At 41.9% G+C, this 25,940-nt stretch overlaps 2 protein-coding genes across 3 annotated transcripts in view; both read right to left on the minus strand.

Annotated features, from left to right (window-relative positions):
* Positions 1-16,938, minus strand: part of arfgef3 (ARFGEF family member 3) — a 37,294-nt gene extending 20,356 nt beyond the window's left edge. For both annotated transcript variants that reach the window (XM_023327890.1, XM_014471440.2), the window contains exons 1-15: positions 15,956-16,938; positions 12,243-12,294; positions 9,667-9,748; positions 9,446-9,586; positions 9,275-9,343; positions 5,290-5,406; positions 3,927-3,972; positions 3,188-3,272; positions 3,002-3,106; positions 2,703-2,827; positions 2,374-2,621; positions 2,188-2,300; positions 1,920-2,052; positions 928-1,499; positions 1-353 (exon numbers count right to left, since the gene is read on the minus strand). In XM_023327890.1, the coding sequence (XP_023183658.1) occupies positions 1-353; positions 928-1,499; positions 1,920-2,052; positions 2,188-2,300; positions 2,374-2,621; positions 2,703-2,827; positions 3,002-3,106; positions 3,188-3,272; positions 3,927-3,972; positions 5,290-5,406; positions 9,275-9,343; positions 9,446-9,586; positions 9,667-9,748; positions 12,243-12,294; positions 15,956-16,040 (2,326 nt within the window). In that variant the 5' untranslated portion in view covers positions 16,041-16,938. The remainder of the gene's footprint in view (positions 354-927; positions 1,500-1,919; positions 2,053-2,187; positions 2,301-2,373; positions 2,622-2,702; positions 2,828-3,001; positions 3,107-3,187; positions 3,273-3,926; positions 3,973-5,289; positions 5,407-9,274; positions 9,344-9,445; positions 9,587-9,666; positions 9,749-12,242; positions 12,295-15,955) is intronic.
* A 2,993-nt stretch (positions 16,939-19,931) lies between these two features.
* Positions 19,932-25,011, minus strand: LOC111606730. The gene is made up of 2 exons (XM_023327897.1): positions 20,149-25,011; positions 19,932-20,073 (listed from the first exon to the last, which is right to left on the minus strand). Exon 1 carries the CDS (start codon positions 24,350-24,352, stop codon positions 20,510-20,512), a length of 3,843 nt encoding a protein of 1,280 aa, XP_023183665.1. The 5' UTR covers positions 24,353-25,011; the 3' UTR covers positions 19,932-20,073; positions 20,149-20,509.
* Between the last annotated feature and the right edge of the window lie 929 nt (positions 25,012-25,940).

Here is a 25,940-nt window from a genome sequence, read left to right on the forward strand (position 1 = left end):
CAGCCTGCAGCCCGGAGCAAAAGGTGGAGGAGAAGTTCTGCAGCGACAGGTCCACCTCCTGGGCGGAGGCCAGTCCCAGGAGGCGGGGCAGCAGCGCCGCCAGCGACTGGACGAACAGCCTGGCGCTCTGCTGGTCTGCCTCCTGGTTGCGCAGCAGTTTGAGGGACAGGGCAGCGGTGCGCAGGGAGCGGTGGCCCGGGCAGTCCCGAGGCGTCTGCTGCTCCTCGTCCACCAGAGACACGTTGTCAGACCCGATGTCGGACACGTCAGAGCGCCCCGAGTCTTTCTCTGCAGCCATGGAGTACTGATCGCACGAGTCAAACTCTGTCCGAGACAAGTCCTGCTCTTCCATGCTGCAGGACAACCAGAGTCATGAATGAAACGGTGAGGAACTTGTTTTTAATACGCTTAGAAAAACAGACGCAATAAAGACCAATCACCAACCAGCCTGGTTCTGATTGGTCAGTTATTCTGGCAGCTGGAAGTGATCATAAACAGCCACAGAGCTGTTTAGAAAAACTGCAAACACACAAAATCCTAAGTATTTTTGTCTCGTTTTAGTGCAAATATCTCAGCACACTTGAAATCAGACAAAACTAACTTACAAATAACTTTCCAGCAAGACGGAGGAAGAGCTTGTTTCAAGCCAACAATTCTAGTTGTGGCAGTTTACTTTACTCTAAATAACGACTTATTTTTCCCATAAGTGAAATAATCTGCCAGTGGAACGAGGACGTTTTCATCAATAAGTAATTATTGACTTAAAACAAACTCCTTTACTTTGCTGAAAATGTAGTTTTGTCTTGTCAAGAGTACAAAAATGTTTGCGCTAAATATTTCTGTCATGTTTGCCACTAGATGGCGCTAAAGAGAACTACTTAGTTAGAAAAATCCTAGCAATGAACCCCAAAGTTGACGGAGTCGTACCTGAAGTTGCTCTCGCTGTACCTGGACCCCGGCCCATGGTGCGACCGCGTCCTGGAGTCCACTGACAGGAAGTTGGTGATGTCAGGGAAGACGAGAGCGTGGCTCCTCTGCACCACGTCAGGAGGAACGACTCCTCTGTCCTTGTCCTCCTGTCCCTCGGCCTCCACGCCGCGGCCTCCTCCTCCCTCCGCCCTGTCTCCTCTCGGAGCCGCGCCACCTGCCGGCTCCCGTTGGCTTCTCTCCTGGCCTCCAAAGGGACAGCTCAGATGGACGCGTGCGTCCTCGCCACACTCCTCAGGCGTGTGTCCCTGACCCAGACCCAAGTCCCCCATCTCCAAGTCCAGGGTGGTTTGTCCTGTTTCCGTGGTGATGCTGATGCTGATGTCAGGGCTACGCTCGGTGGCGCCTGCGGCGGCCATGTTGGAGGAAGCGGAGCTGGGGTCCCACTGAGGCTGCTCTGAGGACAGGATGTGTCTCTGCCACCTGAAGTCGGCCTCGTTGATCTCCATGGACTCCCGGGTGGACTCCGATCCGTCCTTCAGGTCGTCCAGGCGTCTGAGGAGAAACCGAGCCTGCAGGAGGAAACACAGCGACTCTTACTGCTGTTGATCCATCCAGACAGAACCAACACATGCACAGAGAGAAACATCAAAACTCAATGCAAAAAGTCACCATGTTGGGATTTGAACCCACAACCTTCTTCCTGAAAGGCAGAAACCTCAAGAACCTCTTTTAATAGTTATTTATACTTTTAAATGTAGCCTATAGTGATAGTTATTTAGTTTTTACTATTTATTTTAGTTTCATTCATTATTACTACAAATCCATCCATCCATTCATAAGCAGCATAAAAACAACTAGAATATATTGAATTAAACTTAATTAATTGCAATTGTTGGTAATATTTGCTAAGACAACTTGTCTCCAAACTCAAAGTTTCCAAAAAGTGGTTGTGAGGTTCGCTTTGTGTTTTCTCTTGGTGTCATGACTACCTGTTCAGGCTGGAGGCCGCGACCCTGCGACAGGTCATCCAACGCAGCCAGAAGAGCGCAGGCGCAGGAAACGGAGGCGAAGCACGCCTCGATGCCGCCCTTCATACAGGCCTCAGTCATCCCATCCATCACTCTGAAAACAGAACATTACATCCAGACTGAGTCCAGCTTCAAAATGCTTATTTTTCATTTAGTTTTCTTGATAATAATCTTTTGTCTAATATGTCTAATATATGAGTGAAGCTGTGGATCAGGTTTGTTTACTGACAGTTTGAGCAGATCCAGGTGGGACTTCCTCTTTGAGAAGGAGCGTTTCCTGGTTTCAGGTTCGGCTACACACGGCCCAGCCAGGTCGTAGAGGCGCTGCGGGCTGCCAAGAATCTGACCAGGACAGAAAGATGTTAACATTCCTTCGTTTAGTGAGCAAAGGACTGATGGACAGATGGGGAATCACCTCCTTCATGATGCGGATGGCCTCGGTTCGGTGCTGGGGTGGCGGGTAGAGCAGGATCCGGTGGTACAGCGACTGCAGCACCGGCTTCATCGACTCCACGCAGCTCACCAGGCGCACCAGCTCTGCTGCGATGTAGCACACCGTCCGCACCACCGGCGCAATCCTGGCGGGGGCGCTGGAGGAGCAGCCGGACCCCCGGCCTTGATCGGACACTCCTCCACTGGAAGAGTCCACTTCCTGACAGATTCCTGGGAGAGGAAGAGGAAACAATCTGGCATTTAGAGACGAGTGAGAAGATAAACGGCCAGATGGACAGATGAATGCGTTACCTTGAGCGATTCTCTCTGAAAGCCGGTCTCTCTCTAGCGCCCCCATGTAGCCGTGGTGAGAAGTGATGGTTTTATCATTGACTGGATTTCCCATAATCGCCACCAGAGACGGACAAAGCTGCTTCCTGCAAGAAGAAATGCCGTCAATTTACATCAAGACATGAGTCAATAAAAAATGTCTGTCTCTAAAAAATTTCTGTCTTTAACTTCCAACATGAAGTAACTTTATATTTCAACATGGTGCATTCGCTTTGGTTGCAACATGTGAGGAAACATTCAGCAGCTACAGAGAGTCGTACCACACCAGGTCGGTGAAACCTCTGGACAGGTGCATTGTGGGAGGACAGCTGCTGAGCATGGACAGGATGCACTCCAGGTAGAGCAGCTGCAGCAGCTGATTGTCACTAAAAGGAGGAGAGAATGAGGAAAGGTCAATGAGTCACAGAGAGGAAGTGAGGTCACTGACAGAACACCTGCAGCGTTACCTGTCCACCGACTCCAGTTTCTCACAGAACACGGTCAGAACCATCACCACGTCCTCGCACAGAGCCTGGCTGGTGGGGGAAACATCTGTATACACACACACACACACACATACAAAGTTCATTCATCCAACTTTTACACTAAGTGATAAAACAAACTAATTAATCCTCCTCGTTTGCCTCTCTAAGAAATTAACATTCCTGAGGGGGAAGTTCGGCTCCAACCATGCATTCAGTTTACTTATGTGTCACTATTTATTGTTTATGTTTATGCATTTGGCAGACACTTTTATCCAGACTAACAGATGGGGGTAAAACAATGCAGTCAATATTAAAGCTACTTAGAAGGAAGAACACCAGTGAGGTGACAGAGCAGAAATAGAGGGAAGCTTATTAAAGAGGCTTTAAATCATCTCTAAATTAGTTTGTGCAGCTTATTTATTGATTGACATTACTTTTTTAAGCTTTAACTGGTATTGGTGTGCACTAAAACACCCAGTTGTTCACTTTTCTTGAATTTTCAAGTGAAAAATGTTTAAGTTTTATCCTGCAGGTGTTTCCAAAGTGTAGCTCCACATGTTTACGTTCATAAAACATGTTTTCTGGATGGCTGCTCTTCTTAGTCCATCTATTTTGTCCCTCATAGAGACCCATACACCAGGACAACTATTACAAACTGTTCATGTAGGAACTACAGACACTGTTCATTCTTCACTAAGCAGGTGTGTAGAATGATGTGTACCTTTTCTCTGCAGAGGCAGCGCGGTCGCCTCATCTCCTTCAGCTCCCTGCAGAGCAACACACAACACCAGGGAGGGTCACTGAGTTTGTGACTTTAAGGAGATTTTAAGGAGCAAAAGAAAAGACATGCTTATTGAAGGGGGAAAAAGCTTAATTTTATGCTTTAAAATGACTGATGAATGCAGCATGACTGGATTTAAGAGGAAAAATATCAACCAGATGCTTCTGATCAAATGTGTTGACAAACTGCTCATCATCAGCAAGAACAGCTTGATGAAAGCAGTAAGTTTATCAGTTTCTAATCTCAGCATGCAGGTGGGTGTTAACACAGGTAACCAAGGAAAGAAGTCAGCCATTTTGTCAGAGAAGCAACTGTTAGTAGAACTTTTTCAGTTACTGGACCCTCTGGCAAAATCCTTGCAGCAAATCCAATTACAACGGACTGTACAGTTCTTCTTTATGCTGACGATTCAATACTCTTTATTGCTAATCTCCAAATTTCTCAGTCTGTGTTGTCATTGTTTACCAGTCTGGTATAAGCTTGTTGACATATCAGAAGATTTTTTTGCTTAATTAAAATTAATTAAAATAATTAGGGATGCATGATCAGAATTACATGTTATTTTTTAAATTATCAGTATGGGCCAATATTAATAACTGATGTTTATTTCCATCTACTTGTCAACGTTTCAGGAGGGGAGAGTGTTGGGAACATGATCAATAAACTATTTCTGATTCTTAATCATCACTGCATTATTAATATGGGATATAAATATCAGACTAAGTTTTCATATCAGTGCGTCTTTAAAAATGATATTTAGAAGAAACTTTTTTCAACAATGACCTTAGAGAGTCAGATGATCCTCATCAATGTGGAAAGAGTCACAGTGTAAAGTCTGCTGTCCGTTATTCTACAAAAATATGATTCCCTTGACTGAACCATGAACTCAGTTAAATCTGAGGTCGTCCTTCCAACCACTGAACCTGGGTCTGACCCCGGTCTTTAACCAGCACCAGCAGATGAGACTCAATAATTACTGAGAGTAAAGATGGTAGATTATAGATGGACATAGATTTTCACACAAATTTCACATTTTGGTTTAGTTTTAAAGAAATAAATAACTGACCAGATGAGCAACAAACAGCTTATTATGCTGCTGTATGTAGAACCTCGGAGCAATAAGAGGAATCAATGTTACTGAAGACAAAGCAGCAGAAAGACCTCAAGGTCCTCACTGCTCACTTTGTTGCTGACGGGTCTGTTTAAAACAAATGTGTGTGTGGGTGTGTGTGTGTGTGTGTGTGTGCGTGTGTGTGTGCGTGTGTGTGTGTGTGTGTGTGTGCGTGGGGGGGTTCTCTCTGACCTCCTGTCTGTGGCGCAGCTGCAACGTCAGGTCCCCCAGTATCTGGCTCAGGGTGGCCCTCACTGCTGTGTTGATGCTGCGCTGGTGACAACTGGACATGTAGGTCTCAATACACACCTGTACACACACGCCCCCACAAGCACACACACACACAACAGGACATCAGTGACGCAGAGCACCAGAGAGCACCACCAAGCCACGTTGAGCTGTCGGGGAGATTTATGGGAAGCTTCCATGGCGTCACTGGTTGCCACGGTGACCAGGAGTGGCGTAAACCACTGGGATGTGTTGTCAGCCTGCAGAACATCTTATGGTCAGATTAGAGGTCACACTCTGGGGACGCTGAGCAGTAATGGAGCACAGAGACAAAGACAAGATGTCTGCAGCGTCAGCAGATTTTACGACAGCATGAAGCAAAGAGATCAGAAAAATGAGCTGAAGGTAATCCGAGTCCAGACAGAAAAGCTCTCTGCAACCAAATACCTGTTAGGATTCAATGAACTCTAAAAACATATTAGGGCTTCATCTAACAATTACGTACCTTAATAATCAATTATTCTGATTATTAATTGGCACATTCTGTTGATTTTTCATTTAACTACTTATGTCTTTTTATACAATATTAGAAGTACATTAAAATGAATAATGAAATTAAATAGGACATTTTTTTTTACCTAAAATAAGTTAAAATATTTTTTAACTTAAATTTAATATATATATATATATATATATATATATATATATATATATATATACAGTTTTAGTTTAATTACTTCCCTGAGTGTGATATTCTTTCAGTAAGTGGCCTTTTTTAAAGTCTGTATATGCCATTTAATGATTAATATATTACTAAATTAGTTGATTATTTCAATAAGTGATTAATTCGATTGTTTCAGCCCTAATACAGAAACCAGAAGATCTAACTGCATCTACGACAAAAACTTTTGCAACCTTATTAATTTTCTCCACCTGCAGAGTTTTTAAAAAGTTCATTAGAATCAAGCCTGAACGTCCTTCCTGTTCCTCTATGAAGGCTCCTGGGGGCCACATGGAGCTCCGAATGTTTGCAAACGATTGCTAAAGATACGGATCATCTGTCTGAACAGAGACAGCAGCAGCCCATCACCAAGGTTACAGAGACGAGACACCTTATTGGTGCTGAGCTCATCACTGAGAACATGGCTCCCATCATTTCACCACCTCTTTAGTTCAGTTTTATAGTTACCGACTTTAATGAACTAATTAAATGTATATTTTCTGTGTTTAACATAATAAAACGATCAGCGTTTCCATTAGAACTGGATCTGCTCTGAACAGGTTTGACAGCAGGAACCTGGAGCCTCGTCTGTCAGCTGAACAAAGACTGAAATCAGCTAATTAGACTCAGATTTAAAGCCTCTGCAGCTGCTGGGCCATTTTAAACCTAATCAATGAAAAATCAATACATCCTCCAACATCCAACCTCACAGCTCTACTAATGCTGCAGGCTGCTGAGGTGCAACACGGATTTAAATCACAGATTCTCCAAGAACAGATTTTCTCAGGTTCATGTTTCAGCTCAATATTTCACACATTTTCCCAACTAAATTTCCACAGTTTGGACTTCATGTTATCACATTTCTAATCTATAACTGGAGAAGGACAGATGGTCATCATGGACGAGCCGCTCAATCAGCTGAGTAACATGAAACCCAGAGAGGCGTTTGAGTGTCTGCGGTTTAGCAATCAGTCATGTATTGTTTGGAGCTGCCAGGGCGGCTGGCGCTCATCTGCAGCGGTCATTAGTTCATAACAAACCACCACACACAACCTGTGGGCTTTTTACATCAACCAATAACCTAACAGTCACGTTCTGGACAGTGGAGGAAGCTGGAGTACCTGGAGGAGACCCATGCATACACAGGGAGAACATGCAGCTCTATCACTGTCTAAATAATCAACTTGGAAACTGATGTGGTAGGAAGTCACATATTTAAAGTGAAGGAACTGGGAAAGTTTATTAGAAACAAATAAATCTGGAAACAATAAAGCTTTTCTGACTACAAAGGAATCCTCTATATAATAAGTGAGTTTTATTCACAGCCACTAAAACCAAAGACTGATTTTTCTTTCTACATCATTAAATCAAAAAACTACGTTCACACAGTAAGTTCAGATGCTAATAATAATAAACTGCAGGTGTAAAAACGTCTAGGTGCTGAACAAATCCCTGAGCCTGTTAGCGTGTTAGCCTGTTAGCGTGTGATGGTTAATGGAGATCTGCTGACAGCATTCAGAGCGGTGCTCTGAGTTATGACCAAACAAACAGAAGCAGATACTCTCTGTCCCTCTCCAACAGCAGCTGGCTCTGAATGCATCAACACCAGCAGCTTTTATCAGCCGCTAATGGCAGCAAACATCTCCTGTGTCCTTCAGCTGCTGCTCACTGAACTGAAATGACAAAGAAATCCTCCCAAACCTCCAAACATTTGCACAAAGAAGCATTTAGCGGTTTATTAGCTTTAAGTGATGCATTATGCAGCGTCTGAGAAAGAAAACGGTCAAACACCAGAACAGTTTAATCATTTAGTCAGAAATTTGAGCTATTTGAGTTTCATTTGATATGATTTTTGATCGTACATAAAACCCTCTCAGGATAATTTGAGTGTTCCTCTGTGTTACAGCTGAGGACACAGACAGACAAACATCCACATACTGCCTCAGATATCAGAAGGATTTCATCTCTGAACTCTTCAGATCTTCTGTTTCTTTCTGAGTTGAAAAAGCTTTTCTGTTTCCAATAAATGTTTTACTATTATAGTTTATAGTAGAACTATAAACTAAAACAAGCTGAACTCAACGTCAAGATGTTGAAACAGATGATCTAGTTTTCTTTAGCCACTGTGGTTCAAGACTCCCATCTGTAAAGATTATTTTTTCACTTTACTTTCATAGACTTGTTCTGTTAAAAACACAAAAAAACATCTTCATATTTGTTATGAGCCATTTTCCAGTCCCTGTTGTTTCAGTTCCAGGAAACTAAATAAAATATATTAATTCACCCCAGAAAACGGGAGCATGAGAACATCAGTGGGATGTTGGGTAAATTAAATCAAACAAACTTTATTTATCCAAAGGGAAATGAAATGCTGTCATAACTCATATCATCCAAGTATCTTCAGAGTGATTGTGGACAGCGACGCTGTGGGGAGGAACTCCTACAGCAGTCAGACCTGCAACGAATCCAAAGAGGCCTCTGACTGAAGACTGTTGCTGTAGGACAGTATGATGACTATCCTGACATGCTAACAGTTTAATATCAAAGCAGCACAGATGATATTCTGCGGTAAAATGTCCTGGACGACAGAATCAGCTGGAGTTTGGGATATGAGGTAATATCAAATTTAGCAACAGGGAAGAATGAACACAGAGGTCATGGCATGAATTATAGACTTCCTTGTTCGCAGTCGGAGGCGGCAGACATTTTAACACATTAATGTCAGATTGTCTGACAGAATGAGTTCATTTTCACAGAGGTTTCTGTGACTGTAGTGTTTCACAGATTGTTTACCATCCAGGAAAGAATCAGTTTCTGTAAACTTAAATATTTATTCTTCTACTTCTACAACTGAGATTGCAAACACAAAAATCAACTTTATTTCCCCCCAGTGTGGAGTTTATTAATGATGTTTATTATGTGTTCTTCCTTTCTGTCAGTGGAATCTGAGGAGGAATGAAACACGTCAGACTCAGTTTCCACCATAAACCTCAACAGAAACTCAACAGATCAGGACTGAAACAGACCCTGAAGGTTTCTGACGATACTTTCCAATAAAGTTTGAACTGGTCCAGTTCAGGTAGAAGAATCAAACACTTGGCAGAGATATTAGTGTGGTAAATATTGGTCCTGATCTGGAGCAAACCAACAACCCCATTCAGTCATCTTTAGAGATAAATGATGTTTTTGTTGCTTCTACAGTATCAAATCTGGAAATGATTGTTTTACCTGAGCGATCCTCAAGATGGAGTCTCCATTAATGTCAAAGTTTGGAGAGTAGGTGATGCAGAGCAGGACCTGCAAACAGAAAGAAATCCTTCTGATGTTCTGCACAGGAGCCGAGACAAAAGGGTCAGAGGTCATTCATCTGACTGTCAGCAGAGCAGCGTGGTCTGTTACCTTCATGACCTCCACCTGCAGGTCCTCATGCAGGGAGGGGGTGACCCTGATGGCCTCCAACATCTGGCTGAGCAGCTGCTTCTCCAGAACCTCCACCTCCGAGCTGACTCCGCCCACAAACCGGTCGTCACACAGGAACTTCTGATGAGAGACGAGGTCAGAGTTCACAGGTTAGGCAGAACCAGAGAGGCTGCAGGGAGGATCATGATAATGTTCAGTACCTGCATGCCGGCGAGCGCCGTCTGACCCAGTTTGGTGTTTTTGGACTCCAGAGCCATCTGCAGCGGCAGCAGGCAGCGCTCTCTGCTCAGAGCAACAGAAAACAGAGACGTTACTGACCTGAAATATTAATAAACACTCAGATGCTCCAATAAATAAATATCTAGCAGGAAAGAGTCCAAACAGGAAACAATAAATTAACTGTTTGCATCTGTAATACAGTAAAAACAAACTGGATGGTAAAATTCTGGTTCAGCCTTGAAGCTCCTTCTTCTTCTCTGATGAACATCAGATCCCAACTGAGAAGGAAATTATTTATCTGGCCTTTGATTTTCACCACTGAGTCACACTGAGCGTCATGGATGGATGAGGTCAGAAGAGACAAAATCAATAAGCTTAAATAATCAATAAGCTTAAATCTGTAGCCATAAATTCATATTCACATAAACCAGACCTGAAAAACAAACCTCCAGATTCTCTAACAATCAGATTCAGATCTTTAAATTACCAGGGAAGATAGAAATCAGTTCCAGTTTTATTTAACCTACAAACAAAAGACAATTAAAAAACACACATTTGAATAAACATTACCTAAACAAATAATTAGAAACAAGACAGAAAAAAATGCTAATTATTTCTACAACTGTACATCTTTAAATTATAAATGAAATCTTCCACTGATTTTAAATGTCAATATTAGGCTCTAAAAATAACTGCACACATTTTTCATCATTATCTACTGAAGTTCTGATGCTGATTTAATAGTCGGGCCAATTCCACTTGATTCTCATCTCCCTCCAGGTCTCCATCGGGGATTTCTCCCATTGAGTTGCATTTCTCCAGTTGAAATTTAACTGGACCGATCAGCAAATGATGCTTGTAGTTTAGCAGCAGCAGCAGTTTGTGTTTGTCACACTTCTAAATATTAAGAAATTAAAGTTGGGGCAAGATAAATGTACAGCTAAGCTTCAATAAGCTGCCGCATTATTTACGTCTCACCCAACCGTTAAGCAGATCACAGAACAAGAGGCTGGTTTTTACCAGGCTAGTTTTAATGTGATTAACACAGAAAACTTCACTTTGATGAACTGAATAGTTCAGCTCTGGGTCCGTTATGTAACTATGTGTCTGATCAGAAACAGCCTCCCGTCTTCAGAGACTCTTTGTCTTGTTGTGTTTCTTCCATTCTCTCCAACTGAATCTCCTTCTCTTTATTCATGGCTGATTGAATCTCTGCCGCTGAACCAGCTCAGCTCCTCCGGCTTCAAACAGGCCGCAGAGCGCAGGACAGTTAAATCAATCCGCCGTCTCTTTATGAGCCTGAAGAAAGAAAACTGAGCCACGGGGAGAACAATGAGGCGACCCGACCCAGAAAGAGACAAAATCAGAGATAAAACTGGCAGAAACTTTCATATAAAACCCAGAACTGACAGGTCGCAATATCACAATTGCGTCAATCATTTCAGTCATGCTTTGCTTCACGCTTTAATGTCAGAAGGACTTTTTCCTTCTGCAGATAAAGAACTGCTCAGATTACTGAGGATTTCATCAATGTTTAATCTAATCAGCTCTAATAAAACAGAAGCTAATGAATAATTCATCATTAGAACTTCAGCTTCTTTTTCTGTCATCTACTTTCTACAGGGGGCGCCACCGCTGATCTTCAGCCTTCGCCTTCTTCTGCCACACAAACATTCTCCATGAGAATTAAGAGTTGTTTTTTTATTACAAAATGTCACTAGAGAGGTCTAAAAAGTTGCTAAAAGTTGGCAACATTGCTTACTCTTGTCTAGACCAGAACCCCGTTTACCACCATCCTCTCATCCCCACGCTGACCACGCCCCTCAGCGCCCCTTGGCTCCACCCACTTTGGTGACATTTTTAAAAAATGTGTCTGGGGCAGGTTTTCCTTACAGGGGGCTTAGTTAGACCAGATAGAGAACTGGTTCTGCTGTACTGACTGTAGTCTTTGAATATCCAAACCATGCAAATATCGACACACAGATGTCCAGCAGTTGAGTCTGGTATAATACTAGTTTCAGTTGAAATTCTGTTCTGGTTTCTCAGTTTTCATTTTCAGATCGTAGACAGACATTTAAAGTGACTCCTGCTTGTAAAAGTTCCTCAGATGTCAGGAAGAGTTTAGGAAAACCGTTACCTTAACAGGCTGGTTTTATTTCACTGCTCAGTTTTATATTTGCCTTATCAGCTGAGTGATTCCAGGATGATTTAAATATATTCAAATCAGACCAGAACAGTTTAAAGACGTGGAATTCCCAAACTGCTGCAGGCGACAACATGGAGAAGATGTCAGGGAAATCTTCTCCCAGCAGATACAGGTTGATGGCAAGCCAGAAAAACGAGATTCTTAGAGAACTGGGCCAATAAACCATGAAGGGTTTCTGACTGCATATTCAAACCTTCTGCTTCAATTTCTCTACTTTAAATTTAACAATAAACACAAACTAATACCAGAGGCAACACAGGATGATGCCATTAAACAGACAGATACTTTTTTCTCTTTTTTATTCCAAGACAGAAGAATTGAGACATGAGCTGAATGAATAAATGAACTTACCGAAGCTGTGAAGGAGAAATCTTGAATGATCCCTTCTGAGCCTCCAGAGTTTCTGAAAAAACAGACAAAAAAATCCGGCATCAAATATTTTGTGTTCTTTGTTTTAGACAAAACAAAAAGTTGCTGCAATAATTCTGATGAACATTGTTATAATGATATAATTTCCCTACATAATTAATAAAAAGTGTTTGTTTTATTACCGAATCATGTGTTCAGCTACAAGAAAACATAAAATAAAAGATTTTCTTAAGTTTCTTATAAAGTTTCCTCTGGCTGCAGCATTAACAGATTCACTTTCATGTGAACTGTCCCTTTACATTTGGTGTTTATTTTTTAGTAATAGTAGACTTTTCAAGTTGTTTAAAAAAATAAAAGTTGGATATAAAATTACAAGTCTGATTTTGTGTCTTATAGCATATTCAATCAGGTTAAGGTCTGGACTTTAACTAGACCATTGCAAGACCTTGATGTTTTTCTTTTTCAGTCATTCTGTCACAGATCAGCAGGTCACTTTGGGATTATCGTCCTGCTGATGACCCAGTTTGGACGGAACTGCAGCATCTGACTCTGGAATATTTTAATAAACAGTTCTTGGTCCACATGGAAACGAGCCCAAATCATCACCCCTCCCCCACCGTGTTTGATAGTTTGAATAAGATGTTTGGTCTTTTCTAGATGCCTTAGATATTTTCTAAACTTTCTCTGAATTGAATGAGGGACTTTAAATCACATTAACGTTAAGTTAAACTCTCCCTGGATTCAGTTGCTGCTGCTTCTCTGACTTCTTTCCTGATGTCTCCCCTCCTGAGTAAAAAGTTAAGTTTCTGTATAAAGAGCAGGAGTTTTATTATTTTGCAGATGTTCCTCCCAAACAGAAGATTTTAAAACTGAAAGTTGTATATTTTGTTACCATGCTGCTGCATGTTTAGTCTCAGTAGGTCCTGTTGCGTTTCTGTGATATTCCACTGTGTTTAGGAGAGAACCTGATTCTCCCTCCGTCAGCACAACCTGAGATTTCCTCTGTGAGCTTCACTCTTCACCCGCCTTTATCCTGAAAGGTCATTCTGCCGCCGCTACCGCTGTTAATGCTAGCAGCGTCTCCATGACATCAGAGGAAACCATGTTCTCCTCACGGTAACACAGTGAGTCACAGAGATTAACTGGATGTTTTCTGAGCATCACGAAGGTTTCGCTCCGTGTCACTTACAGGAAATCCTTCATTTCTGCCGGATCATCTTAACTTTGGAGCTGAGAACTGTTTCCCAAGCAAGAGTTCAGCATTTATTGCAGGTATTTTAATAAGAAAAAAATCTCTAGTCATGATTTTACAAAGCCAGCCATAAAATTAAATAAGAAGATATAATTTTAATGTTTAGTTATCCTCAAATCTGACTGAAGAATCTATTTTTCATCAATATTTCTTCTTGAAGTTTTAACCGACTCACCGTTCGGACATTTTGTTTTCCCTGCAGATCACTTTAAACTAGACATTCAGATTTTATGCCATTCTGACCTCCATGTTCCAATGACCTCCATGTTTCAATGACCTCCATGTTCCAATGACCTCCATGGTCCAATGACCTCCATGGTCCAATGACCTCCATGTTCCAATGACCTCCATGTTCCAATGACCTCCATGGTCCAATGACCTCCATGTTCCAATGTCCAGGCAACATAAAGCACCAGCTGTTGGTGTCAGAAAGTGGAAAACCAACCGGATGTTTCTAAAAACTCAGACTGTGTGGATGTAGGAATATGTGGTAAATCAGATGAAAACCAGATGGAGATCCATTTAATTTTTCTGGGAATAAATGGAGGTCCAAAGTTGGAAGTTGGAAAAATCAACCGAAACACAACAAGAGAGGAGAATTTGGACTTGGTTCAGTTCTGATCTGGGTTTTTATGGCTGCTGCTAAAATGAGAATCTAAGTAATAAATTTCTTCATGTTACTGATGATAGTTTCCTTTAGTGCTTGGTTTAGGCTCCTTAAACTTTGGACATGCAGAAAAGGACTGGTTAGCTGTAGCTTTTCTTTGCTCCCATATAGATTGGAAATTACAAGACCTGCAGAACCGGGTTTGGACTTCCAAGCTGTTTCTACTAGAAATCGGTTCTGAATGCAACATAGACCAACAGTTTATCACAGCATTTATTATAATGACTGTGATGACAGATAATATTAGTCAACCCGTTGTTTAGGTTCTAAATGTGTCTCAGCATCACACACACAAGTTCTGCTCTAAAAATAAAACCGGGCCGTCGGGCTGCTGCGCTCAGAGCTGCAGTCGCTCATGTGACGCTGCTGCTAAACAAAACCTGCCGCTGATTCTGATCAAACGTGTTTTCAAATGTAAATAAATGGAATGATCCGTTTTTAGAGTTTAGAAACATCATCACTGTTGCAACTCATTTCAATTATAAAACATTATTAAGTCACATTACAATGTAAACAAATGGATTCTATCCAGAACTAATACAGGAAAATTACAGTCACAGCTCCGACTTATGAACACTGCAGTAGCCGCTTCTATTCAATTTCCATTCAGTTCATGTTTTTTTAACTCCAATTCATCACAAATATTATCTGAAGGCAATAAAAAAAATAATCAGTCTAATCATGCAGATTCAGTCTCTGTATACCATATTAAACACAGTCAGGCTCAGTTCATTTTCTGATTGGTTAAAAAAGTTACATCACTTCTCCTGGACTAGCATGTAGCGACAGTGGAGAGAAAAACTCCACTTTAACAGGAAGGAACAACAGAACCAGAACTGGATGTCTGCCGTGACCCACTGGGTTTGAGACAAAGCAGAAACACAAAAACACAGAAGCGCTGATCCAGGACCGGGAGAACCTTCTATGGTAAAAAAGGAGTACAGAGATGACGGCAGCTGAAGCTCCATCAGTGGCTTCATCTAGGTGAGAAACACGGCTGAGCAGAAAAACTCACAACTTCTCAGAACTCTGCAGCTTCAGGTCAGAATCCTGTGAGTTGATGGAACAAGACAAGATACTAACTCTGATTCCTCTGCAGTTCATCCAGACAAACAGGAAAGCAACATGTTCACTAATGGAGCTCAGAAGAAGTGTAAATAAACAGGTCGGTACCGTAGCTAGCAGCACACTGTATTTACACGGCGGCCATGTTGGACTTTCAGGTCAGAGTTGGTGTCAAACCTTCAACTCTCCAAGTGGGAATTTCAGATTTGAGGTGCAGAGTTAGCAGGTAATGTCTGAACAAATGGGAGGAACGTTCATTAAAACAGAAAATATCTGCAGAAAATTCATTAAAATTAAACTTTTATCTGAAATGGACTTAAATAAAAAATGTATTAAAACTGATTTATACCTTTTACTGAATGTTAAAGTATAGACTAGAACTAGTTTGCACAGCGCCTCCCAGAGGCCTGTGTGTGTAATTTGGGGTAATCAGTCAGCTCTGCTCCTCCAGGTAAACATCCACGCATGAGTGGCGCGTGGAGGAGTTGACCACGTCAGCAGGACCTGTCTGTTTGGAAACCATCTGCAGAACAAACACTGGAACCAGTTCCAGTTCCAGTTCTGGTGTAAACACTGAATCCAGATCTGATCGTGGTCTCTCCTCCCCGCCGTGAATCCAGGGGTCCCGCTACGGACCCCCGCTGTTTCCCGCCCTGTTTCCGACTCACCGGCAGGTGAACCGGGACGCAGATTATCCTCACGCACACTCACCACAGGCGCACACGCACGCATCCCGCACGGCTTTGTGTTTGTGCCCAGACGCGTCTTTCTGCAGCTTCCTCAGGATTTCCTCCATGCTGAATCCGCGGCCGCGGCTGAAGGGGGGAGCGGGCCTGGGCGGGTCGGTGCGGGTCGGTGCGTGGCTTTTTAAGGGAGCGGAGGCGGTGACAGCATCCCGGAGCCCCCCCGCTGCGAATGAGGATGATGATGATGATTCATTCCCAGCCTGCAGCCAATGATGTCAGGCCAGCCACAATCCCGTCAAGGTGGGAATGAACAGGAAGCGTCCGGGTTTCTGATCCCAGACCGGAGCCGATCACCTTTCGGATGATAATCAATAATCAGTCGCCATCGGCCTCCTGCTCCGTTAAACCCGGATCAATAAATCCTCCTCGCTGCTGTTCGTGACTCGTTTATTCCTCCGATCTGTTGCGTTTTGGGAATCCGGTCCAGCTGATCCTTCTGCTCCAATCAGAAACCAGATCCTGTTCCAGAATCCTCCCGACCGGAGCGGCATCACAGCCGCAGTCCAAAAGGCGGATTCCTGCCCTACCTGGCAACCCAACGTGTACCGTTTGTTTTCCAGGGTAGGACGCAAAGCGCGGCTGAGCGGCACTGGAGCGGCTTTACCGGGACACGGACAGGTGGAGGAAGCAGAGAGCGGAAACCAGCCTCTCTGCCTTCACAATAAAAGCACCACAGGAAACAGTCACTTCATACGTTTGATCTGTAGATTTTGATTCAAATGCAGCAGAATGTCTGAGTGAGATTTTATTGAGTTTATTATGTAAGAACAATTAGATCAGTTCATCAATGAACCCGCCAGGGCCGGATTTACAGGGTGTGTGGCCCCTGGGCTGGAGCCTCTGGTGCCTGTTAACCACAGGCAGTAATTACAGACATACATCAGCAGGTATGAACTGACACATTGTAAATAATATATTGTTGGCTTTTGTTCACATTTTCTTTTTTAAAAAAAGCTGCACATTCGTTTTATTAGAACATGGATTTTTAATAACTTTATAGTTTAGTACATATACATTTATTCTTTTGTTGTAAACTATTCCTTAATAAACAATCTCATTCCTTTTTTATTTTATTTATTTGTTTGTTTGTTTGTTTATTTTTGCCTTTGTATGACAACACATTCCCCCCTTCACTCTTAGTTGTGATACAGAAGTTTCACGATTATATTTCTATTCTATTCTAACAGCTTCTAAACCAAAACGCCGGTTACCTTCAGGAAAACCCTTCAGTTAGTTCAGATGAAAATATCTCATTTATATGGAAATGTCAGGCGGCTGTGATGTTAATCCCCTCATTCAGGCTGAACGTCTCCCTGGACGAGGAAAAACCTGCCAGAGAGGAAATGAAACATTCACATTAATATTACTCACACATTAAACATATACAGATTTATTGTTATTCATATAATTCTACATTTAAAATATATAGTGAGCAAAATTTCATTATGTGGCTCCAATAATAATAAAAAGTATCAACGTGAATGTAAACAATAAAAAGATTAGTGGGAGTCTAGTATTCTGATTACATGCATATTTAAATTAACAGTGATCAAAGTATTGATTGATGTTGTATAGGTAACATCTCAGTAACATATAATATCTCTGAATGTATTTCTTTTTTCAGTTAAGCACATAAAGGACAGATTGTTTTAACGCAGTAATATAATATAATCCACTCTGAAGGTTCAGGCTGACAGTGAATGAAAACCTCAGAATAAATTCAATAAAATGATTCAGGGCCAAAATGTTGCTTTTCTACCAACTGGTGAGATAAACTGAATTTAACAGCATTTTATTGTAACAAGTAAAAAACTGAAATCTATTAAATTAAATTATAATCTGTGTTCATGATTGGATTATAACGGATTTATTAGTTTACGTTTTTCTGTACATGAATTGAACTTTCTGTGTTATAAAAGACTTTTAGATGATATTTGTAGTGAACTGGTTCCATAACCAAGCAGAACAGAAAGTTATGTCACTAAAGAACCTGAATATTCACAGGATGCTTTTAACATGTTGGTGGAAAGTTGAGTGGAAGGAAAAAGCGTTAGAGAGAATTTTGTATGAGCATCAATTTTTCAGTTTTTAAATTGAAATAATGAAGTAAATTAACTTTTTATCACAAATAATTTGATTAATTGTAAAATAAAAACAGATGTAGCAGCAAATGTAGAACAGGCAGCTCACATACAGACTATTAGTCCTCAGCATAGTTGTCTGGGGTTCATTTCCTTAATACTGCAAATAAATGAAATGAATTATATCAGATTTTTTAATAGTAAATAATTTTTCTTATTTGCAGATATAGTTGTTGCCACTGTAGCCAGAAGGTCTTGGATTCTAACCCCGGCCTGCTGGATGCTCAGGTTCTCTCCAACAGGGGGTAGTTTGTGTGAAATATTCTGGGCTGGTTCTGCATCCTGACCTGGTCCAAATGAATCGGTCCAGGTCTTTGGTCATGAACATCTGAAAATAGAAGATCTATGGGAGAAACTCCAGTGTGATACAGTCACACTGGAGTTTGCCAACCTGAAGTTGCTAAGCATGGTGATGTCTTGGGTCATGACCTCTAGGAATCTCAGAAACTTTCTTCCTCCTAACTTTCCAGGCTGCATAGAGAAGTAGCTTTACCAGCTAATAAGTAACTCAAATGGAGGTCATTAGCACAATCTTTTCCAGCTTCAGTAACATAAATGGAGCTCATGTAATGACCCTAATGATTTACAATCTTCACTTATGAATAAGTAATGGACTTTGGACAAATGGATTCTTTAAAACCAGCCAAAACATTGTAATTACTGTTCAGACATCATCAGAAGACCTCTAAGGATGACCTGGGTCTGCACAGCCTAATGAGCTGCTGGACCGCCTGGAGGTGAGTTACTGGAGGAGATGAATGTTCTCCATTCAGCATCCATTCACTGTTTGACCCACTTTCTTCTGTGCAGGATCAGCGGGGCGGCCAATCAAAGAACAAGGCCACAGAACGGTTCCATGCTAAAACTAAATGAAATGTGAATCACAGGCGGTGACTGAAGGACCGGGTTCATCGTTCTGAAGAGATCGGACCGATGAGCCCAACTGCAGGCCTGCAGCGTATTGACCCTAATTATGAAATTAATGAGATTTGGAATAAGACAAAATTCAGTTCTGATCTCTACTGAGGAGGACAGAAGGGCTAAATAAAAATCCAAACACAAACCATTAGAATAACTGAACTGATTTACAAGATATAAGAAAACAAATACAAAACAAATAATAAATAAATCAACACAAAAAGTAACTTAAAGTTCAAACCCCCATGGAACATAACAATTTTATGTTATTTATTTATTTAAGGTTTAACAAGAAAAAACTCCATCCATGGACTCAACGATGTTTAAATCAGAAGACAAAGTTGAAAACTTTAACACATTCAGAGCTAATTCAGCGTTAACCTGCTTCACTCTGCCGTCTTTATTACTTCATAAAGTAAAATATGTTGAAAGGTTGTTCCTGTTCTGAGGGGATCATCACATTTAGAAAATCTAAATGAAGGTGACTAATGACAAGCAGAGAGACCATGCTGGTCATAATGTTATGCCTCATTGGAGTATCTCCTTCAGGATTTATCGAGTAGCTCTTCGCCATGCCAGCATGCAATACTGAGCTGTGACCACTGGAGGGCGGAAGAATCTAATCTTCAACCAGGCCGAGTCTCAGAAAATGAGTCCTGAAATGTTCCAGAGGGAGATGAAGTTTATTTCCACCTCAAGAGACCGAAGTGAAGCGAAGTGAAGACGGACTGGGGCTGATGTTGGAGTCTAAACTGGAAATAATGAGAAGACTGAGACTGGGAGGAGTGGAGGGAAAATAAATCATTCTGTTCGGTTATGTAACCATCCTGTCCTCTACAACACTTAGAATGATTACCTCGATCATTAAACCAGCTTTCCAGTCAAATTTTGTGTTTGTTACAAACTTTAATATATCTTATAAATGTTCATCTGTGTAGCGGCCTCTTGGAGTGAACAGCCAGACGCAGGGAGTTCCAAACGGGTGCAGTTTATTATTAGCCTTCCTTGTCTGACACCGTGAAAACTGCAGTATAAACAAAAGATACATGGTGTATAAATAAACATAAATGTTCACAAACACAATTGCGCACATTCCTACCTCGTTCTGCTTCCCAAGAGCGCTATTTTACAGATTTTCTTTGGTCTTTTCCTCAGGCTCTAACGCTCACTCGGCGTAGTTAGCAAACAGGAAGTGCCCAACACAAAAACACGCGAAGAAGAACTCTACCGCTCCACAAAACAAATTCACAAATCAACCACTAAGTGTCACTGTGGTACCAACGAACAAAAAGAAGAACCCCACCATTTAGTAGCTATTTACACTCCCACCAAATCCTGTCTCAATAAATGAACATAAGAAGACATGAGGAAAGTAATTGAACAGGATTTCTTGACTCTACTAAATGAGCATTTCTGCAGAAAAGAATAACATGGTGAATAAACTGTACAAAGGTTGTTTATCACTTCTCATCATTTTCCAAAAGAAGAACCAATTTCTGGATTGGTCTCTCAATAATTGAGAGTTTGGAAGAGGAATTGGACTTTCGCTCTCCGACTTGAACTTTGACTCGACGGACCAATCCATCATCGCCTTGAACAGTTTCAACCACTCGTCCTAGTTGCCACTGATTTCTTGGAAGGTTGTCGTCTTTGATAATGACAATGTCCCCTTTCTTGAGGTTACGCTGAGCCGAGTGCCATTTCTGTCTCATGGAAATGTTCAACAAATATTCCCTTTTCCAGCGACTCCAAAATTGTTCAATGAGATACTGCACTCTCCTCCACCTCTTTGTGGCATATAGGTCCTCTTTGACAAACACTCCAGGGGGAGGAAGAGAAACCTTAGATTTCATCATAATGAGATGGTTCGGTGTTATGGGCTCTAATGCTCGCGGATCATTGATTCCATCCACTGTTAATGGGCGGCTGTTTACAATAGCCATTGCCTCATATAACAATGTCCTGAGGGAGGCGTCATCAAGTCGGCCTGAGCACTGTGCAAAAGTAGCATTCAACACATTTCTGATGGTTCTGATCTGTCTTTCCCAGATACCACCTGCATGACTGGCAGAGGGGGAATTGAAAACAAATTCACACTGTTTGTCCGTCAAGAAAACTTCAAGTAACTTAGTGTCACATTGTTTCAGTGCTTGTGTGAACTCGTTCCTGGCACCAACAAAATTAGAGCCTTGATCACAGTGCAGTTGTCTTACAGTTCCTCTAATGCTGATAAAGCATCTCAGTGCATTTATGAAAGAGTCAGTCGACAGGTCTTCGAGCATTTCGATATGGACAGCTCTAGAGTAGAGACATGTGAAAATTAGACCATATCTTTTGTATTCTTTGCGGGCTTTCTTCACAATGAAAGGGCCAAAACAGTCCATGCCGCTATATGTGAAAGGTGCAGAGGATTCGACGCGTTCTTTAGGAAGGTCAGCCATTCTCTGCTTTTCTGTTGGCCGCCTAAGTTTTCTGCAAAACACACAATCGCGTATCATCTTGGCCACCAACTTACTCCCACCAATGACCCAGAAGCCATTGGTTCTAAGTTCCATTTGTGTCTGGCCTCGACCCTGATGACATGTCTTAGCATGGTAGTGGGACACAATCAGCTTAGTAATATGACTGTTGTTGGGTAGTATCACTGGGTGTTTGACTTTAAGACAGAGAGATGACTGCTTTAATCTTCCACCGACATGAAGAAGCCCTTCAGACCAGATGGGATCACAACTGAAAAGAGCGCTGGTGTTTGGAATGTTCTTTTCACCTTTAAGCAATTTTACTTCATTTGGGAAGGTTTGTTGTTGCACAATCTTAATCACTGTTTCAGCAGCCTTTTCACGTTCGTCAACAGTCACATGTTCGCCATGTTGTTGCTTTGAACCTAGTCTCTTGATTCTTGCAACTACCTTGAGGAGTGTTGTCCAAGAGGAGAATCGATTCAGGCGATTGAGGATGTCATTACTACATTTGACATCAGTTGCGAGCACCTGAATTGTCTTGACTTCAGGATCACCGACTAGTAATTCCGTTGGAGTGCTGGTCGTCAGTTGTAACTCATGCTCCCAAAGAAACCTTGGTCCTTGCAGCCAGTTTGTCGAATGAATATCTGAAGCACAAAGACCTCTGGATGCATGATCAGCCGGGTTTTCTGACGTTTCAACATAATGCCACTGATTAGGATCACTGTTATCTCTAATCAGTTGAACACGGTTGGCAACAAATATGTGGAACCTGCGAGCCTCATTATTGATGTACCCTAGTACAACTCGTGAGTCAGTCCAGAAAAATTCTTGATCAATCTTTAGGTCAAGTTCACATCTAAGCATGACACTGACCTTTGTAGAAATCACTGCTGCTGCAAGTTCTAATCTTGGGATACTTGTGATCTTTGAGGGAGCAACCCTTGCCTTTGCTATCACAAGACTGCAGTGAACTTCATCCTTGTCATTTATGTATCTCAGGTAAGAACATGCACCATATCCTACACAGCTAGCATCAGAAAAATGGTGCAGCTCTACTCTGACAATGTTGTGGAAGTCAGGGGGGTGATAACATCTGGGAATTGAGATCTCTTTCAATTTCAGTAGATCATTTGTCCATTTCTCCCACCGTGGCTTTATGTCTTCTGGGAGAGGATCGTCCCATCCTATGCCTCGGTGACAAAGCTCTTGAAGAATCAGTTTTCCACTAAGGCTGAATGGAGCAATGAATCCGAGAGGGTCATAAAGTGAAGCAATGATGGACAAGCAGCTGCGGCGGGTTGAAGCTTGATCTTTTAAGCCGATGTTAAAAACAAAGGTGTCATTTTTTATCAACCACTGAATCCCGAGTGCACGCTCAGATGAGGATGGATCCAAACCATGGGGCTCGATGGCTGCTGCTACTTCTGAAGAATCCAAGCATGTGAGAGCAGCTTCCTTGTTTGAGTTGAATTTATGAAGCCTTAAGCCTCCTTTCTTACACAACTCTTGTGATTCAATGATCAGTTTCTTGGCTTCCTCAACTGATGGCACACTGACTAAGCCATCATCCACATAAAAGTTTTTCTCAATAAATGTGGCTGCCTGAGGATAGTTAGCCTTGTGTTGCTGTGCCAGATGCTTTAACCCAAAGTTGGCACATCCTGGAGATGAAGCAGCTCCAAAGAGATGAACTGTCATTCTGAACTCCTGTGGTTCTTTCTCCAAATCTCCACCTTTCCACCAGAGGAATTTGAGATAATTTCTGGATTCAGGAGTGACAGAAAATTGGTGAAACATTCTTTCTATGTCACAAATTATAGCTATGGTCTCCTTCCTGAAGCGACATAGTACCCCTACCAAAGGATTGATTAAATCAGGCCCAGTAAGCAATGTGTCGTTAAGAGAAACACCATGGAATTTGGCTGAACAATCAAAAACAACTCTCAGCTTATCTGGTTTTCTGGGATGGTAGATGCCATGATGTGGAAGGTACCACTCTGTTTCTCCTTCAGATGTTGTAGGGGCAGGCTCTGCATCACCCTTATTTATGGTTTCTTCCATGAATGTTTTGTATTGCTCATAGTATTGTTTGCTGGTCTTTAATTTTTTCTTAAGACCCTGCAGGCGAACTTGGGCTAGTCTTTTGTTGTTTGGTAGGTTAGGCAGGTCGTTGCCTTTGAACGGAAGAGGCATTTCATAATGCCCATCATCCCTCTGTGTGATGTTGTTACTGAGAAACTGTATAAAATTAACATCATCTCGGGACACATATTTTTCTTCGTAACTTCTCTCCGTAAAATCCGACTCTAAGACCTTTAAAATGTCAGTTGAAGACGGGCTTGGTAGCTCCTTTACTGTGAGTCGATGCACAAAACTTTGACCTCCTTGTCTGTCTAGGTGGGGGTTTGATGAGCCTATTATACTCCATCCTAGTTCTGATCTCTGTGCAAATGGTTGGTTTTTATCACCTGTTATAACTTCAAGTGGAGCTAGAGCAGCTGGACAGTCGTATCCAATGAGAAGCCCTACATCACAGTCCTGAACGGGAGGTAACTTATCTGCCAAGTTTCTGAGATGGGGCCACATTAATGCAGTTTCTTTCGTCGGAATATAAGACTTGTCCACTGGGATAAAATCTCTGCTATAAGCTTGATGTAGTTGGATGCGACTCTCAGAGTTAAGTCCTCGAACTTGTAGACCATGAACACTCTTGCTGGAAATGATTGTGTCGACAGCAGTCATAGTACTCAGTTTCAGCTTTGTTGGATGGAAATCCACATTCAGTCTGTCAATTACATCTTCTAACACAAACGTCGAGTCACTTTGTGTGTCCAGCATTGCATATGTTAGTATTTCTCTGTGTGGCTCTTGTAGTGAAGACACAAGTACTGGTACAATACTGGTAGTGGCAGAAACATGCTGAGTCAATGTATGGGACACAACTCTGTGTGTTTCTTGGTTTGCATGTTCTTCTGTGGAAGTGGAGCTATTTGTTGTTGTCTCCACAGATCTTTCCTTCCTCTCTTCATGTAAGCAGGTTGGATGACGACGTCTGCATATATTGCATGTGTGTCGTCTCTTACATTCCTTGGTCACGTGACCTTTTCTCAGGCATCCAAAGCAGAGCCGATTTTCGTGTATGAATGTCCTTTTGTCTTCAACACTCTTTGAGGCGAAAGCGGGACATCTGGTGATGCCATGGGCTTCACTTTTACAAACATAGCAAGATGATTTTGCTTTACAGTCATTTGTATCTTGTATCCCATGACTGAAACTCTTTTGTTGTGCATTTGTGTTGAAAGTCTTGGCTCTCTTTTGGGTTCTGTCGTCTGCAAACTTGAAATTTCCTATCAGGGGTGAGGCAATGGGATTACAGGCTATTTTTGCCTCTTTGCTTAAAAACTCTGTGAAGCATTTAAAATCTGGATAATCACCTGATTCATCAAGTTCATCCACAACTATTCGACTCCACTTGCGAACAATCCATTCAGGTAATTTTTGAGCAACTTATGGTTCTCTTCACAGTCACTGAGGATAGCTAATCCCTTGACATGTGGAATTGCTTCCTTGCAACCATGGAGGAAGTCAGAAAATTCACGTAGTGCAAGTGAGTCATTTGCATTAATCTTTGGCCATCTTGCAAGCTTATCACGAAAAGCCTTCTGTATAATAAACGCGTTCCCATATCTGTCCTGTAAGACTTTCCAAGCTCCAATGTATGCACTTTCTGAGTCTCGGTAAAAGAAACCTTCAACAGCTTTGCGTGCTTCTCCAGCAAGATAATTTCTGAGATAAAACATCTTCTCACTAGCTGGGAGGGGCTTTCTGTCAATGAGAGTCATAAATGACATTTTCCAATCAGTAAACCTTAAAGGATCCCCACTGAATACAGTAGGTTCAGGGACTGGTAAGCGACTTATACTTAATGAGCTGGCGATTGCTTCAGCTAGATTGGATGACTCAGGATTTATTGTCACCTCCGGAGCCGATTGGTAAGGCTGGAACGATGTAGCTTCTGGACTCAAGCAGGGTTTATCTCTAAAGAAGATAGGGTTTGTTCTGTAATTAGTATCTTCAACATTGTTTTCACTGCGTTCAAATTCATCATATGCTCTCACACGAGCTGCTGCTACAGCTATTTCCTTTTCTTCTTTTAACCGCTGCAGTTTTGCTCTTTCCTGATCCAGCTGCTGTTGCATTTCCACTTCTTTTTGCTTAATTTCTGACAGCATTTTTGACTCTTTAAGTTTCCATTCGTTTTCTAATTTTTGGAGCTGTGCTTGCTGTGCTTGAATTTCTTTGGTGGCCTTTGATTGCTCCACTTTAGCAGCAAGCTCTGCTTGCGCATCTGCTTTGCTGTTACTGGTACTAGATGAGCTGGAATGGCTGCTTGAATTCTCTGATGCTTTTGATGAGCTTACGGTTT

The sequence above is a fragment of the Xiphophorus maculatus genome, chromosome 22 (genome assembly GCF_002775205.1).
Source record: "Xiphophorus maculatus strain JP 163 A chromosome 22, X_maculatus-5.0-male, whole genome shotgun sequence".
NCBI classification, from domain to species: Eukaryota; Metazoa; Chordata; class Actinopteri; order Cyprinodontiformes; family Poeciliidae; genus Xiphophorus; species Xiphophorus maculatus.